Source organism: Battus philenor, unplaced genomic scaffold, assembly GCF_028537555.1.
Source record: "Battus philenor isolate CCGP_79_NKW_IND1 unplaced genomic scaffold, ilBatPhil1.0.hap1 SCAF_15, whole genome shotgun sequence".
Taxonomy (NCBI): domain Eukaryota; kingdom Metazoa; phylum Arthropoda; class Insecta; order Lepidoptera; family Papilionidae; genus Battus; species Battus philenor.
In genome coordinates, this window is record NW_027181677.1 from 1,849,247 (window position 1) to 1,867,843 (window position 18,597).

The 18,597-nt window shown below is 33.7% G+C and overlaps 2 protein-coding genes across 2 annotated transcripts in view; one reads left to right on the top strand and one right to left on the bottom strand.

Annotated features, from left to right (window-relative positions):
* The window catches only part of LOC137918613 (fatty-acid amide hydrolase 2-like), a 34,112-nt gene extending 32,941 nt beyond the window's left edge, over window positions 1-1,171 (bottom strand). Inside the window, exon 1 of the mRNA XM_068761438.1 lies at window positions 1,140-1,171. The gene's annotated coding sequence lies outside the window, so the exon portion shown is untranslated. The remainder of the gene's footprint in view (window positions 1-1,139) is intronic.
* A 3,728-nt stretch (window positions 1,172-4,899) lies between these two features.
* On the top strand, window positions 4,900-16,153 carry Pgm1 (phosphoglucose mutase 1). The gene is made up of 10 exons (XM_068761565.1): window positions 4,900-5,251; window positions 5,551-5,632; window positions 8,495-8,694; window positions 9,141-9,297; window positions 10,388-10,576; window positions 11,680-11,883; window positions 12,362-12,569; window positions 13,325-13,508; window positions 14,826-14,905; window positions 15,954-16,153. Exons 1-10 carry the CDS (start codon window positions 5,012-5,014, stop codon window positions 16,090-16,092), a joined length of 1,683 nt encoding a protein of 560 aa, XP_068617666.1. The 5' UTR covers window positions 4,900-5,011; the 3' UTR covers window positions 16,093-16,153.
* The last annotated feature ends 2,444 nt before the right edge of the window (window positions 16,154-18,597 follow it).

Consider the following 18,597-nt stretch of genomic DNA (forward strand, 5'->3'; position numbering starts at 1 on the left):
CCGAGGTATCCTCTTTAACTCATAAAGGCCTCTAATGGACTCAGGCGTTACTTTGCGGAAGTCCATCCTAAGTAAGAAAAGGACCAATATATGCATGCGGCAAACAGTGAGTTCGGGGCAACACCGAGTGACGAGTGACTTGGTGTTTGGCACTAATCGGTGTAACATTACTCCAGAGGAGGCCTGTAGAACGGTGAACCACGTGTTGAGTGATTTAACGGTGGTAGTTGTGTAATTCGCATTGTATGCCGCATGCGCATTTATCAGCGAACTGGCCGGCAGTGCACTTTATTGCACGACTACTGCTGCATATCGGAAGTAGTTATATATTGGTCCTTTTCTTACTCATAAAGGCCTCACTATGGACAGCCCTCCCAAACTTTCTATGAGATCGTCGACATCCTAATCTAAATATGTATATAATGGTTAGTGGTGGTCATTTTGATAATTGGAAAATTAAATTAATTAATTTAATTATTTTTTTCATTTTAATGAGGTACTGAACACAAATAGTAGTAATGTTTACAAGAAAATGTACATAATTTTATCGAACATGATACCAAAGCAATTTAAGAGATCTAATTAGGAATGCCTCTTTAATAAAATGGACACCAAAGATTATTTAAAACGTTTTAATTTTTAATTACACTTAAACGCCATTTAAAATGGACAGTATTTATATGCAGACGGGCTTTTTAATACGTAGATGTGAAATCAAAGCTTCTGTTTTGCTATTTCGTTGAAACCGGTGCCTCTATGATATTTAAAATATAATTGGATATATGTACTTGAACATATAAGAACATACTTCACGGAATAAGTAGTAAATCGAAGAGTTATAACAATTATAAACAATTAACTTGAAAAATCTAGTTTAATTACGTTACTTGAATCTTAGATTTTAAAAATAATAATTAGTATATTTTATAAAACACTTTTGATTATTTATGTCATTGAACCAACAGATAAGAAAAATAATACGCTACAATAAAAAGTATTAATTCATTTGAATTTTAAGATGGATCTAAATATATTTAAAAATCGATTTAAACATGTTAATTGTTTTGGTGAAATAAACATGTTTAAATTTCTAATACACATATTTAATAAACTACATACTAAATTAAAAATTCACTTACATAATTTTTTCTTTTCCTTTATATAAAAGTCATAAAAACTCGCAATATTCAACTAACTGTGACAGACAATAAGAACCGTGCGCTCACTTCCATAACAAATCACTTCTGTCAGAAATTTGGTAACTAACGCATGCAACTCGCGCCATTTTACAACGTAATATAATCTGTGGCGCGGGTTTCATAATATCGTCTTTCTGTACAACTTTCCGCCACATAAAGTTAGTTCACATTTTTTTTGGTCAAGTTATACGCGCTTATAAGAAAAATTATTTATAAAATATTTATCTGAAGAGAACACTAAAATAAATAACATAATAAAACCATAATATTTGAGCAAGTATATAAATAAAAAATCTACGATAAAATCATATTTAGTTTCGTCGTCTTTATAAATTAAATGGTAGGATTTATTGCTTCAATAATTTCGCTTTTTTAACGCTTCGATAACCTTTTGGAACATCAACTATGGCTACCGTTTGGCGGGAAAGTATACGATTGGTACACGAATAATAAAAAAAACGTGATATGCATACATATTTAAGTTATGATCTGCTTACCTTTTTTTGGCCTTCTCTGCATAAATTAATTTTAAAATTCGTCTCATTGTTTTTAAATTATGTAAAAATTTTATTGGCACGTTTAAAACGAAATTGACCTTGACACTTCGCATTATGTTCAGCAGTGTCGTCTAAATTGTCATTATAAAAAAGATAAATTGACATTTAGAATGACGCTAGTTTTTTTTTTTTTTTAATAGAAAATATTACATTTAATTCGTTATTTAATTATTATGTACTTCGACTGTTTTAATCCCGCGCAATGATTCGGTTATTAATATATATGTATATATATACACACAAACACATTTGTTTTTATATTTTGTGTTTATTTTATATATTGTGTTTGTATAGTTCAGATTTTATTTTACTTCGTTTATATACACACGCGAAGTATTCTGATGTAAATATTTACGATATTCTTCTTTCTTCTTTTCAGCATATAGACGCTCTCTGCCTCCGTCAAATATCGCTACGATAACCGATGTTGCGCTGCCCGCAACTAATGACTTCCCGCGACGACGCTTATTTAAGTTGCGTCTTTTTTTTTACTTAAAAGTAGTGAGTTATTTTCAAACACTAAATGTTAAACGTATATATACGTCAGATAATTGGTGTACTGATGATTTAATATCGGCATACAGTTTTGCAACATTTGTTTGCAAATTACAGGTCAGATGTTACAATTATTGCAGGTAGATAAACACGAACTTATGTATATACATATATATCTATACAAATAAATAACATCGGAGTGTCTGTTACAAACAGACACACAATTTTATTAAAATTACCGCTTTTTACTAGATACATATAAATAAATATACGTTACATACAAAAATTACATTTTTTTTAGTTTTTGTCTGTCTGATCATTCCGCCTAATCTCAAAAAAATTAATATATTCGCATGATGATTTCATATGGTTCGCATAATTCTATTAGCCTTGGGACTCTCATAGCTTTGGTATAACCTTCTGCTAGAAACTGATGTTGCAGAAAGAAACTGCAGATAGATAGAGAGAAAGAGAAACACCTGAGCTCTTCATCCCCAGTCGAAGACCAGGACTTCGGAGGTAGTTATACCACGTCCTTTTTCAACCCCTATAATATGACCTTGGCGACGGATTCAGGGTGATCCGCCGCTTGTATATCTTGGCCTGGTGGGACTTAGACTGCAGCTCTATCCTAAGGACTTGAGACGCTAAGCCACACCCGTTGAAATTACGGTATGAGCATGCGTTGCAGTACTTTTAACAAAAGACGTCAAAGAACGTGGGGTTTTAGGGGGTAGGAATCCAGTATAACACTTTTGTTGCCCCCGCAGTAGAAGGATCTCCCATGCAGGATTTTCCCACGAAATAAAAGTTTTAGAATCTATTAGTTCAAATTATACACCACAAAAAAAGGAATGTCAAATTATTAAGAAATACAACATTGTGATTATCTGGTGTTTTTAATATCCGTAGCCATTAAATAAAAAGAAATTAGAAACATCCATTACACTTATAGCTTCAGTGCAATTGAGCTTACGGAAGTTACACTAAACAAAAATTGATTAGATATATGCCCGTTGCATGACAGCGAGTATGAAATTAGTATTTGTTCAGTGTGGTATAGCAATGTAAGGTCTTGTACTTCCAAAATCTATTAGCTATTTATGCACTCGCGGGAATAATTGCGGCGGACTTTCACAAGGCGCTTTTCGAATAAAGCTCACGGCTGATTATTCAAAGCCCGTTGACTTCTCTCAAAGCTCACTGTCAGACGTGGCCTGTAAATAAAAAATTGTGTGGTATGTAGCTTCTACTATGTTAGCTAGAGCTTACCAGATTTACCAGCTATAACCTTCTTAGTCTGAACCATTGAAGGTAAGCAGGACTCCATTTGGAGTACTTGACAATTATATTACTAAACGCTGAAATACAGATAAATAAAAGTAGTTAATTAATTATTTATTATTAATAATAAAAGTATAACGTCTACAATATGTTGTTTAAATCTAAGCAATCTATTCCTGGAAAATAATTATATAATTCACAGTTGATTTCGACTGCTCACAAATAAGTTTTCAGATGATGGACAGCAGCGTGCTCTGCGTACCATAATACTACACTCGTAATCGCCAACCCTTCTGTCAAGTGTGGCGATTATGATATCTTTCCACAGGTATCTTAGGGAGGGGGAGGGGGGGTCTATCCCTTGTACTGTGCGTAAGTTGAAACGCCGCCTGTGATATATTATATTTATAAACAGGTTTTGTAAATAGAACAGATTACAAAAACTTGTAATATTTAATCTGTTAATTTTAACACTTGATGTTGCATGATTCGCTTTCGTATTTTATTCGGTAGATGCCTACATATTAATACATTAGTTACTTATTGTGTTATAAATTATAAGCATAATTTTGTCTTTTTGGGTAATATTATAAATACATATAACAACCTATCGTGAGTTTTCTTTTATTATATAAAATCGACAGTGTTATATTTCAAGGGTTTTTATCGTCAACCAAAGCAAGGAATGATCTCGCATTGCTGGAACAGCGAGGGTGTCGAATGAGGTCGAAGCTCTCTTTGGGACGGTTTAAAGCATATAACGAGGCCTCAGCGAAACTAAACCACTCGAAATAAAGTATTTTCCATTAGCTGTGGAAATTACCAGGCTAAGAACATGTATCTTGTTATACTTTGAATTTGTGATAAATCAAATTATGAAGATATAATATAATCACGAATTTAACATGGATTTCAATGAAAAGTTACTTTTAGAATTAAGTTCACATAATAGTACCTTCAACGTTTCTAATTCGTAAATATGGCGTTACAACGATATTTACATTTTATAATTTTGCCGCTTTTGAATCAAATACATTTTATAAAGTATCGTAATTATTCTAAAATATTCGGTTATTATCGATAGGTATCGGTAATATCCGGTACAATATTTTCTTGTTCACCTGGCTGGTGCCGGGGGTGAAAGTTGTATATTATTGTTTTTACTGAATGCTTAAAAACGAAAAAACGACGAAACGAAAACGAAGCATTCATTCATCATATCACACCTATGATGAATTTTTGGTCCTTAAAACCTTTTTTGTTCAAATTGACATTTAGGTTTACACAGAATGTACTACGTAAAACGAAACGTTTTGTTTTCTCGACCTTCTTTGACATTGCATTGACAGTTCTATCATGTAACTTTTTGCGGTTCAGGTTCAAATATTTGACCTCGTACGTTATCATAATATTATAATAATTGCGAGTGTCAAACAGATAACTCGTTTCTCTGGAAGATTCCTTCACTTATAAAAAATGTTGAACGTGGTTACAGTAAATACTAAACCTTACGAAGGGCAAAAGCCGGGTACTAGCGGCCTGAGAAAAAAAGTGAAGGTTTTCCTTCAAGAAAATTATACAGAGAATTTTATTCAGAGTATCTTGGACGCGAATAAGGAGTCATTGGTCGGGTGTACCTTGGTTGTCGGTGGTGACGGAAGATACCTCGTTAAGGAGGTAGTTGATAAAATTGTTAAGATTTGCGCCGGGAACGGAGTAAGTATATTTCATTAAAATACTATAATTTATAATAAGAATTATTCTAAGTTCTGTCTCCTTTTTTAGTCTTACTAGGTAGGTAAATGTGTGCAATCTGCTTATTAAAAGAGAATGAATAATGTCATATAAAAATGAATAGAATATTAAAAAGATACACTTGATTTTTGTAGTTATCTATTATTTTATCAATATTTACACCAATTTTCAGAAAGTTTTTTTTTTCATTAAACTATAAATCAAAAATTTAAGATAAGCAAAAAAGAAAAGATGTTATTAAATTTTGCTATTTTTCACAGGTAGCCAAATTACTTGTAGGCCAAAATGGAATTCTCTCTACGCCTGCTGTTTCTTGTATAATACGAAAATATAAAACTTTAGGCAAGTATTTTTATTAATGTTACCTTTTTGTTTTTACGGTAAAGTCAAAATTATATTTAAAGTAGAAATAGTAGTTAACTCCAGAAAATCATTTAAAAATCACTAAATTTTTGTCTAGATGGTTAAAGTTAGGTGTAGTGCATTACAAGAGCAAGTGATATGTCTAAATGAGCTATTTTTTTCACTGTGGTCAAGATTTTTGTACCTAGTTTAAGGGTTACTCCTAGTAACACCGAAGAGAACAATTGATAGAATAGTTAAATTTTGTAGTTACAGTAATAGAAAGAACATCATGGGGTACATACAATTCATTTAGTTTTTTTTTGTAGCAATAGTTTTAAAATTAATGGGAGAATTGAGATGGGAATGGCTGGTGTCAGCTGTGGACCTGTTCTATCACTCAAAATTAGCTATTATGGAGTCTCTTCTATCATCATGGTCATCACCATCATTTTAAACCATAAAATATCCATTGTGAGACATAGATCTTGCCCATAGTTATTCTGCATAGTTTTTTGAAGTTGCAAAGTCATACTAATCTGCCACTTGAAATATATGTATTGTCAGAGAGAAGCTATACTTATGCACTGAAAAGGCCAAGTATGGTTTAGTATATGTCACCATTAACAAATAAAAATCATTAATTAAATCTGATGTGAATAGTTTTGTGAAGTAAATCTTATCTTCATTTGAATCAAGAATATCTTTATCACCATCATGACTTGACTAGATATTTATACATATAATAATGACTTTGCATTATGTATTATAAAGTGATTTCCTCATTTATTTTTTGTAGTGTATATATTTATTCATTTTGAATATCTATTTTGTATCATGACAATGAAGTGAAAAATCTTTTGCTACTATCATGCAAAAAACCTAAACTATACAGAGAGATTGGAAATGGCTTTGAAAGAGCTGATTTGCTGTCAATTTATATACACTACACCGTATCCAAAAATGATAGTCTCAGAAGTAATAAACATAAACCAATGTAATGAAACTATATTAAAAATTATTATTTTAAAATTACATTTTTTTAATATATTACATGTTACTAGCTAAAATAAATAATAGTCAAAGAATACAAATATAAAAAGGTCATTTATAAATTTTCACAAATATAAAAGACAATAAAAAATAATAGTGAAAATTAGTAGTTTAGACTTACAATACTATTTAATATATCTCTGAAACATTAGTAACTTTGTTATAATTATCAAATCAGCCCCGGAAAAGAAACTTTTTTATTATCTATATATCTATTATTTTTACATGAGATACAGTGGTATCGAACAAGTCTGACTTGAATTTGTTATCAATTACTATTTGTCCTGTACACTTTACACTGCCAGAAGTTATTGATGTGTCACTTTTCAATAGATTTTCCCTTAATGTAACATATTTCAGAGTGATTACTTTATAAAGGGTGATTCAAAATAGGTTTGTTTCTGACAAATGGGCTAATATTTTACCTCTTTAAAGCTTTTGCACCTATAATCAAACATCCTGTATATAAAATAAACTAAATATGTCTACATTGAGTTTGCCGCACAGCATTAATTCCTTAAAACACACAACTAATTGTTTAGTGGTTACTAAATAAAAATGTGTTTACATGGCAGTACAATACATTGTACTTCTATAATTTACTCTTTACTTTATCAGGTTTATAGATTGAGTTCTATTTAAAATTTGATTAGATTACTTTTGCATTGATTTAGAAGTAAAACATTACTTGCTGTATTTAAAAAATTACCTATAATACACTGTATTACAGGTCCTGGGTTCGATTCTGGAGATATAATCTCATATAATTCACAATTTGTGAATTAATTATAAAGGATAGCCACTGCTCGCAAACAAGTTTCCTGATGATGGGCAGCAGCGTCCTTTGTGTACCATAATACCTTACTGCAATCGCTAATCCTCCTGCCAAGCATAGCAATTATGGTATATCCCCCCAAAGATATTAGGATATAAAGATATATAGGGGGAGGCCTATGCTTTGCAGTGGGCGTCTATAGGCTGTGAGAACTACACTGTTATATTACTTTGCAATTGCACCGGGCATCATAAATTATGATGCCTGTCCCTGTCACTTTCCTCCCAGTGTATATAACCTGTCTGCAAATGTAGTATAATATAGTCCCTCAAGGTCATTTATAACTAATATGATTATATGTGGTAATGAATATGATATATATTATTAACCACAAATGTTCACACCACACTGGTATATGGTTTTGTGTCTATACATAACTTAGAGACAAGTCTGGCTGATTGATATGTGATCGGTAGACACATGAATTTAATGACATTTTGGTAAAAGAAAAAATGATGGTTAAGATAGTTTTTTTTTAAATTTTAAATTTAACAATTTATTTTTTATAATTTACCATCATGTCAGTCGATAGACGCGCAAGGTTTAAGCCTCCTTGAATATCACCAAGCGGGAAGTCACTGGGAGTCTTGCGCTGCCTGAATCCAGTGATTCCCTGCGATCTTGACTACACTCGAAAATCTTTCGACCTCAGCGGTCTTCATTTATCTGTATGAAATTATTCCCGACTAGTAATATACTCAAATCAATAAATTGGATTAAATTAAAATTATAATTAGTAATACTTTAAAATCATTTTTTATTTGAATGTCATGAGTAAAAATTTTTATAAAGTACTACCCTATGCATAGCCTGTCTCACAAAGTGCAGTAATTATTTAGTCACTATTTTAAGTTGATAAATTTCACCATTAATCCGCATATGCTCAATAACCATTTTTTAGAGGACCCCGTTTCCAACCAACATTCCAAAATTCCTAAATTACAAGACTAATGAAAATCAAATATCCAATACAGGTGGTATAGTGTTGACTGCATCACACAATCCAGGGGGCATCAACAATGACTTCGGCATCAAGTTCAACTGTAGCAATGGTGGACCAGCACCTGATGCGACCACCAATGAAATCTATAATCTCACTACTCGCATTGCCCAGTACAAGATTGTACCAAACCTTGTGTGCCCGGTGGACAAGATTGGTGTCCAAACATTTAAGGTAAATATGAACTCTTTTTTATCTCTATTCTATTTTGCGATGGTCATATAAACCAGTCGAACAAAGAAAATTATATGTAAATTTTTACTACTTTCTAGTTTAAATCAACCAGCAAAAGTCTAATATCTGATCTTTGGATTAGTCTATCTATAAGAATCAGATCTTAGCCTTTTACTAATAAAGCCCAAATCAATTTTTGTCATCTTTTTTATCTATTTAATATTACTTCATGGTACCATAGTAGTGGTAAATGTTTCATAGTAATAATAAGCAGTAGACATGTAAATAACAGGTAGTTAACATATACAAAACATATATTATTATTTTAATAATTTTATTTAAAAACAAATTAAGTTTTCTTTCTCCGCTTTAACAGGTTTGAAATAAAATAATTAAAGAGGAATAGTAATATGCTATATTCATTTCAATTCTCAATTCTTCTTCAGGTGGATGACCATGAATTCGTGGTGGAGGTAATAGACTCAGTGCGTGATTATGTGGATTATATGAAGGAAATATTTGATTTCCCGAAAATTAAGTCTCTCATCCTTGGCTCCGAGCAGAAGAAACCTTTTAAAGTGCTTATAGACTCTATGAGTGGAGGTAAGTTGTGTGTTCTTTTTTAAAATTTGTGTATTTTAAATATGAACTGTGTATTTTAAATATGGTGATACCATTGACAAGACTTCTAGGATTTCTATAAACAAAGTGTTAACAAAATGATTTTTCTCTATGCTTGAAGTGTGTGGTATGTAGGTTCAAGTGTGGCGACTACAATAACTAGTATATAATTGTTAATTATATTAATAACAATATATTCTATTGTAGTGTAAAGCCTTAAACGATATTAAAGCTTGGGAATGTATTCTATTACTGTATTAAAAATTTTAAAAGTGACCACAAAAGAAATCATTCATCATCAATTTTTTTATTGGCTTTTGTTTTTGCAGTCCTTTCGTTTCCCTTCTTTTTCTTTTAATACACTTTTTCTCTCTCTCTCTCTCTCGTCCATCACAGTTCATTCTTCTTTCTTTCATCATTCATTTGATCTTCTATTCTTCGCCACTTTATTTTTGTTATTTATTTTTATTTACCTTTGATACTGTGTATAATACAATTTTGTATTACAATTTTTCTTTATTTCTATATCAAGACTTCCATTCCGAGTCTTCTTCTTACTCTACTTCAGTATTGTCGCTCTTTATTATATAGCATAACATCTTGGTATAAACCGTCTAAGTTTGTTCTGGGCTCTTAGATAAGGGCGTCTTTGGAACATAAGGAGCTTTAAGATTAATTGTTAAAAATTAATTTCACCAGGTATATTGTACATTTCCGAACACCTTTCCGATTCGAATCAATACCTGTACCCTAATTCTAGTTAATTAATACACCGTGAGGTGTAGAACCCATGCGCAGTCTAGTGTAAGAGTGAGCGCGCTATAGGAGCGAGTGAGACAGACTACTGCCACTCTCATTCTTCGTGATGACTTGTAGTCAAGCAATTCAAATAAATATAGCCAAGTTTACTAACCAAAACTACTTCTTAAAGTGTCATCTTACGAAGGTCGGTGATCAGGGCAATGATTATATGTGTGGTGGTTTCCCGTTGCCTTCTCCTCCAATATTATCATCACACCACATGTATCATCGAGTTATTTTTTATTACTAATTTTGAAATATTTGGTTGCAGTCACTGGTCCATACGTAAAGGAGATTTTCATCACCGAGCTGGGCGCTTCAGAAGCAAGTGTAAGAAGAGTGGTGCCGTTGGAAGACTTCGGAGGCGCACATCCAGACCCTAACCTCACGTACGCAGCGGACCTGGTCAAAGAAGTCAGCAACGGTGATTATGACTTTGGAGCAGCCTTCGATGGAGATGGTGAGTTTTAGAATATACAGAGTGTTTGGTTATACGTTTAGAAGTTTTAAAAGTGTGAATGTATAGATTTTTTGCTGTTAATTAATGTAAAGTACACACTACAAAAGTCAATGGTTTGAAAATTAATATATGGGATTTTTTCTAGGGCCGCTAAGTTTTGAAGGTAATAACAAGAGAAAGTATGAAATAAGAGTGTGTATATTCATTCAACCTTATTTATACCGATGTAAATGAACAGTTTTATTTCTGTGGAATTCCCCTTTTTGAATGTAATGATAATATAGTAACAAATGCGTTCTCAAAATTCTGATTAACAATTTTCTGCAGACTTTATACTGCAAGAAGTTATTGGACTGTCCTATTCCTATAGAAAAACTAAGTTAATGTAACGTAAGTTAGAGTGATCACTTTATACACGGTGATTGGAAATAGATGTAAAAGTTTTTTAGTGACAAATGAGCTATATATTCATCCCTTTAAAACTTTTATACCTGTTACCAATCACCATGTATACATGTCTGACATGTATTAGGGGGACACAAAAGTAATGTCGCTTCTGTCGACATATTTTACAGAAAAACCATTTGATTTTTACCGCTCCGGCATTGATTTTGTATACTAGATGGCAAAAGGTTGTTGATAACGAAGGTGAATATATTGTTGACTAGAAATAAAAGCTTGTTAAAAATGTAGTCGTGTGAATTTAACTTAAGAAAGAAACATTATTTTCCGGTCTCCCTAAAATATAAATAAAAAAACGGTATATCACAGAAAGGAAATTACACTGTCCTGAACTTCATGGTGCTGGTGGAAAAGAGATCCCATTCAGAAAAAGTTACGAATGATGATTAATAAATAATTCGAAAATTAAAATTATTTATTACTTGCTTTACCGCCATTTCTATAATAATTTTGGTGATTAAAACAAGCTTCTGATACAACGAATAAATATTAAATTTAATATTAGAAGTGACAATTGACAATTTTATTATTAGAAGTGTCTATATGCGGGCTGCACAATACTAGTCGTCGTCGCGATCTTTGTGAGGGGCGTATGCCTGATGATACACGTGATGATGAATACCATTACATCTTGTTTACAGGTGATAGAAACATGATAATAGGACGCAAGGCATTCTTCGTGACCCCATCGGACTCGCTGGCCGTATTGGCGGACAATATTGAGTGCATCCCGTACTTCAAGCGTGGAGCTGGTGTGCGAGGGTTTGCACGCAGCATGCCCACCGCCGCAGCCGTCGACCGCGTGGCTCTGAAGAAGGGAAAGGAGATGTTCGAAGTACCCACCGGTTTGTTGCACAACCATAAATGTTTCTTTTATAAGCATAAATCAGATATAGACATCACAACAATCATCAACTTCGCGCATTTGACAGTTCGCTACCAACTTCGCGCATTTGACAGTTCGCTACCAACTTCGCGCATTTGACAGTTCGCTACCAACTTCGCGTATTTGACAGCTCGTTACCAACTACGCGCATTTGACAGTTTGTTGTAAACTATTCGCGTTTGACAGTTCATTATGAATTTCACGCGTTTTACAGGTCGACATAAACTTTGCGTAAGAAAAATCGCTACATCAACAGCTAAATCAACACAATTTCTAACTACCATTAAGGAAACATTAAATATTGCTCACAGTTTTTTAAAATGTATACTTTGTATGTATAAAAGGTTTGGAAATCTAAGGTTTCATTCATTCTTACACTAAGACAAGATGGACAAACAGGCAAAAATAATTAGTATTAATTTCATCTGTAATACCAGGTTGGAAGTATTTCGGTAATCTAATGGATGCGGGGAGGCTGTCCCTCTGCGGCGAAGAGAGCTTCGGAACTGGTTCTGATCACGTCCGCGAGAAGGACGGCATCTGGGCAGTGCTAGCGTGGCTCTCTGTCCTGGCTACCACTGGCCGCTCCGTGCAGGAGACCCTCGAGGCACACTGGTCGCAGTACGGCAGGAATTACTTTACCAGGTATCTTGAGAGACATGAACTACTTTAATACTTATTTTACTAGTTAAATTAAGATTAGTTTCTCGTACTTTAAATAATAAACTGACTATTTGTCACTTTTACATATTTAATCATAGTCAAAATCATAATTACAGTCCTTTACCTTCTATTCTTCTCCATATGCAGGTTACGTTATGATTTACTTTGGATCTCAAGTCTTTCTCTGTTTAACAAGTCTCTCCATAGCGCCTTTTTTTTTGCATAACGATATCAAAGTATTTTGTAAATTGAGATTGAATGAATGAGTTAACATTGAACGATTACCAGTGAACAATTAATTTGACTGTGTTTGATTGATTTGAGAGTAAGCTATTAATAGAAAATTGAATGATTGGTTTGTGGGTAACCGATTGATTGTGAATGAACGATTGACTTCTGAGTGAATGACTGACTTGTGAGCGATCAATTAATTTGAAAGTGAATAATTGATTAGGAGTGAACGACTGACTTGAGAGTAAATTATTAATTTGAAAGTCGACAGTTGATTTGGAAGTGAATGACTGTTTTGTGAGTGAATGATCAATTTGGAAGTGAATGACTGTAGTGATATGTAAATGGTAAACTGATTTGGAAGTGGGTGATTGATTAAGGAGTAAATTATTTAAATGCAATTGAAAATTGAGTGTTATGAATGAACATTCTTGGATAGCGTAGTCCTTTCTATAATAAGGCATCTAATAAGTCACTTATTGTTTATCTATATATTTTTTTTCTAGATATGACTACGAGGAATGCGCCAGTGAGCCGTGCGGCGAGATGATGAAGGCGTTGGAACAGAAGATGAGCTCAGCTGGTTTCGTTGGATCCACCCACGAGGCGGGTGGCAAATCGTACGTGGTCAAACTGGCTGATAATTTCTCCTACATGGACCCCATCGACCAAAGCGTCGCTATGAAACAGGTAACGTTTTTAATTCACCCTTATGATGTTCCCATCGCTAAGATAAACCTCTTTGACATGTATCAAATTAATTCGGAAACTTCTGTTGTATTTTAAATAGGCAGGTAATTGTTTTTGTAAATAAAAAAAATCGAGACATCATCCGAGAAATTGTAGAATAGTTTGGGATTCATCATGCAACTGTTAGAAATGACATTAAATCTCTTGCGTTAAAACAGTGTGTAGGTTCCACACAATTTAACGGAGAAGAATTTGTTTGATTAGGTAAGAATGTGTTAATCACATTTGATTAGACATAATGTGAAGCCGTGGGCAAGGTGATTACTGGAGATTAAGTGTGGATCTTGGCAAACCAGGAATAAGGTCTGGAAGGTCTGTATTGAGGACTCAAAAAAGCATTGACAAAAGTGCGTTTTATCTGATGGGGATGACTTTGAAGATGATGATATTTATTTGGAAGAATAAATAAAGAATTGACATTTGTTTAAAAGTGGTCACTATAAATCCTTATTTCCTAAAGTGATTCAGATGGATTCGAAGGGGTCCACGGGAGACTTGAGGGGAGTCTGTTTACGTTGGCGTGACAAAAAAATGGGGGCACATGCACTTTGTTAGGGGCCCGTGAAAATCAATTGATTTGCAAAAGTGAAAAATTAAAACAATGACTGCTATCCAGAGGCGGCTTAAGGGGTTTAGGGTTAGGGGCGTTAGGTTTAGGGGCTTAAGGGGTTTAGGCCAAGGGGGCGCCAGGGTTTCATGGCACACAGGCGCTACACGACCTAAAGCCGCCCCTGCATCTATCTGTGTTTTGGGAAAATGGTAGAAATGTAGCAACAGACCCACCGAAACCAGTTAAATTTTAAAAGTGGTTCATAAGAAAAAAATCTTGAAAGCTTTGATTTAAATGATCCAAATTGGATTTCTGATTAAACTATGAATATGAATATATTAATGAGCCTGTGGTGGTGAAATGAGATAAACGGATGCTATTGAGAAAATCCTAATATATTGTTCACACAACCACTATACCAAGGTAGGCGCGTCGGAGCGAGAGTTTATTACTGCGTGCTTGCGTGTGCGCTGATGTGCGGCTGAACCCAGATTGCGGTGAGACGCGCGCGCCGAGAGACCGGGGATCCGGGCTGGCTTACGTCAATGCGCTAGGGCGCGCATGTTGCCGTCGCGGACAGGACAGTCCGCCGTAGTGGAACTGTCCGCCATAAGCCGAGCCAATTGCTCAGTTTTTTACTATATTCTTAATTGATATCGTATATCGGTTAAACAATGACAATATACTCTAAATTCTGGTTATTCCAGGGTCTCCGCATAATCTTCGAGGATGGTTCACGTATCGTGTTACGTCTCAGCGGCACGGGCAGCGCCGGCGCCACAGTCAGGTGAGACAGAAGCTGTTTTCATAGGAAAAAAAGAGACGAAACATCCCCTGACTTCACGCAATAGTCACATGTACTAACAAAGTATATACAGAGATAACGCAGGGATTACGTAAAAAAATGCAATAAATTTTTAACACAATTTTAAAAACCAGTCATCCTGTATATTACGTCTGTCAGACTATAATGTGCTTTTTCTTTGAGAACAATTTTACTAACAGTGTTATATTATAATAAACAATCGAACATCTGATATGATGTCCCATAAATCAACGTCAAACCGAAATCTGTAGGTAGTGAAAAATTATGTTTAAAAAATGTTTTTCATGTGATTTTTTTATATAATTGTTATTAGTAAACTAACTCTGCACATTGTGATGTTCTATGATAGAAAAGTAAGTCAGTTAAATTTACTTTCCTATTTTAGTTTTTGTTTTTAGTTTTCTGGTACTAGCCACTACCGTATAATTGGATTTCGGCTTGACGTTAATTTATAGGACATTATATCAGTTGTTCAATTACTACATATAATTTAACACTGTTGGTAAAAAGGCTTCTCGAAGAGAGAGCAGCCTTAATATGATTTGACAGATGTAATATACAGGGTGATTGGTTATAGGTGTAAAAGCTTTAAAGGGAGTGAATGTATACTACATTTGTCAGTTAAATTTTTTTTTAATTGCTCTCTCTCTCTTAAGTGATCTCTATGAAATTTAACACTTATATATATTTTTAATTGGAATATTACACCCTAATAACTTTAGCATCAAGTTTAAAGCGATAGATAAATAATAATTGACCTTAATATATAGTAATCCCGATTTTGAAAATGTTTGTTCTTACAATATGTAGAATAGACTGTACCATACATTAAATCTGTTATTAATTAGCTTATGTAACTCGAGTGGCGACCACGGGCCAGTAAACGTGGCCTGGGCATGCCCAGCACTGGGTCGACTATATGTTTAAGATCGTAGGTAGTCGCAGTGAGACCTATGCCTTGCATTGGCGTCACTTTTACACGTATAATCGAATATAAATCAATTTCCAGGCTTTACATAGATTCATACGAAGCCAAGGAAGTAAATGGAGACGCGCAAGTGATGTTGAAGCCGCTCATAGATGTCGCGCTGGCCATCTCTCAACTGCAACGCTACACCGGTCGCGAGGCTCCTACTGTTATTACGTAATCAATCCTACCATTTCTACCAACATACCAACGCCTAGTACACACAGTGCATATTAAGTTGGCAACACACAATGATATACACTGGTATTACATCTGGACTGACATTTATAATATAACGATGTTGTGAGTTTGTTTTACGAATTTTCTTAAATATTTTCATTAATGGCCTTTTATATTATTTATATTTTTATATTATATCGAGTGAAATAAATCCAAAGACTAGATGATCTGTGTTATATCTAATAGTAGAGTTCACAAATGTAGGGCCATTTGGTTATAATTTCAGTAGATGGGCGTCCACTGCTGAACAGTCTCCCATATTGTTTTCCATAAGAATAGGTTGGGAGAAGTTGGGAAGTTCTTATGTCCACCTTGTGGGTTGAGATTCTATTCTGCCCTTGTACCTTGGGATCCCAGTGGCCACGTTTCAAGCTATGTTGCCTGCCCACTGCTTCGATTGGTTATGTCAACTACATCTGTTCTATGAGTATCTAAATCCCAAGTATAGCCCTTTCCATGGTCTGTCGAGTCTGTGAGCTTGCCAGTGAAGTCCAAAGTGGCAGGCCACATTTCATATCACCGGTAACTCACATTGGTTGTAAACCTTCGACTTGCACTGAGGGATATTGGACTAAAAGATATTTCTAAGCCTTTTATTAAGTACTATATATACTATATTGAAATAAATACATCACGCTAAAATCATATTACCATTAGACGCCCACTGCAGGTGATAAGTCACCTCCATAAATTTACACAAATTTATCGTAAAAATCATAAGCGAAATTGTAATTTCATATATTTTTACACTGCCGTTACTCGATGCAACCTGTACAGATTGTAATAAATCATTAATCATTGAACTGTATCATTATTTGTTATATTCAAATCATTATTAATTGGATTGTTTTGATATCGATATTGATGGGTTACGTAATAAAGGATAACGTAAATCGAATAATTGTTATAAGCAAGTTTTAATATAAAAAGGGAATATTTTTTATTATTTTTATTACAAATACAGTTCCTGCAGTAGTGATGGATTCTTTTCAATTGAATATACTGTTATCCCATCTATAACACGGGATCTTAGTTCAGCGGTATAGAGAAACGTCGTTCGTATATTCTCATATAACGCTCTCGTGTGAACCTCGTACAACGCGTAACGTACAAATAATTCGCCTTTACGCTTCGTTAAACTAAAAGTGTACTCGTGCAAAGTTAATTATGAACGTCAAAAATTAATATTAATTTCACATTACAGAAATATGTGGTAAAATCTCCGTTATAGAAAGTGAACAATTCTAATATGAGGGAAATGAAATCGCGTTATATGAAAACTATAAAATCATCGTGTTATAGGGACGATAACTATGTATATAAAAGGTAAAATAGTATGAAAATATAAGCTTTAAAATTGTTTTATGTCGCAAAAATATTCGGTACAGGAAAAATCTACTAAAAATACTCGACAAGTTAAATGAATTTACTTAGAGACTAAGTTATTATATATACATATTATTTATATTTTCTTTGTGTCACGTGTCAATCTTTTGGGTGTAAATTCATATAATTCCTACTAAATAATTTTAAATATATTTAAAAATGTGATGCCAAGTTTTATAACTAAAGGAGCTATAGAATGAAATGCTTTTTAATGATCTACTTCCTCAACTCCTTGCGAGTGTAATTTTGTACAATCCGTTCTTAGCTGAATTCTACCAGGCACGAGGAATATTCCTATCAAATTTTAAATCTCTAAGTCAGAGATATCGTGATAAATCAATTTATGGGGGAATTCTCTTTTTTATTTATATATTTCTTGTCGAACCGCACTTTCCGCTATCGAGTAGAAGGCACCCTTTCTACGCCCTACCCCTTTCGAGCAGGTGTGTCCCTCAGAGATTCTGTCTCTCTCAGCTACTCTTCGCTTTTCGTTAGGGATATACCGAGAGATAGCAAAGTTCAATTCGAGGACTGCACTCTACATCTCTGGTAGAACGAGCTCGTTAATTTCGCGTCTCCTCCAAGCCGCGGCCACCCGCGTGAGTGAGTGGTTCAAAAAGCCAGGCGATTTTATTCACTCGCAGGCTATATATATATAGGATATATATATATATAGGTATATATATATAGGTATTATATAGTAGGGTATTATATAGTAGGTATATATATATATATATATATATATAGGTGAGACACCTATATATATATATATATATATATATATATATATATAGGTGTGTCTGTTCTGTGTATATATATATATTATATTACATCCATAAATTATTTATATTGAAAAAAATGTTATACAGCAAAAAAAAAAATTTTTACAGTAATTTATATTTTCTATTGGTATACACATGATTATAATTTCTGTCAGTACAAAGTGTGATGGGACATCTAATATAATATAAGTTCAAATAGGTTTTAAATATGAAGAAATAGTGAATTTAACAATATGTTACAACAGGTGGTGCAAAAATAATGTCATAAGGTGAACGCG

Bases quoted from the DNA above. Each gene is read 5' to 3' on its own strand.
- Pgm1 (XM_068761565.1), top strand. From the start codon at position 5,012: ATGTTGAACGTGGTTACAGTAAATACTAAACCTTACGAAGGGCAAAAG. The intron at 5,252-5,550 runs GTAAGTATATTT...TATTTTTCACAG, and splicing joins AGATTTGCGCCGGGAACGGA to GTAGCCAAATTACTTGTAGG. The intron at 14,906-15,953 runs GTGAGACAGAAG...ATCAATTTCCAG, and splicing joins AGCGCCGGCGCCACAGTCAG to GCTTTACATAGATTCATACG.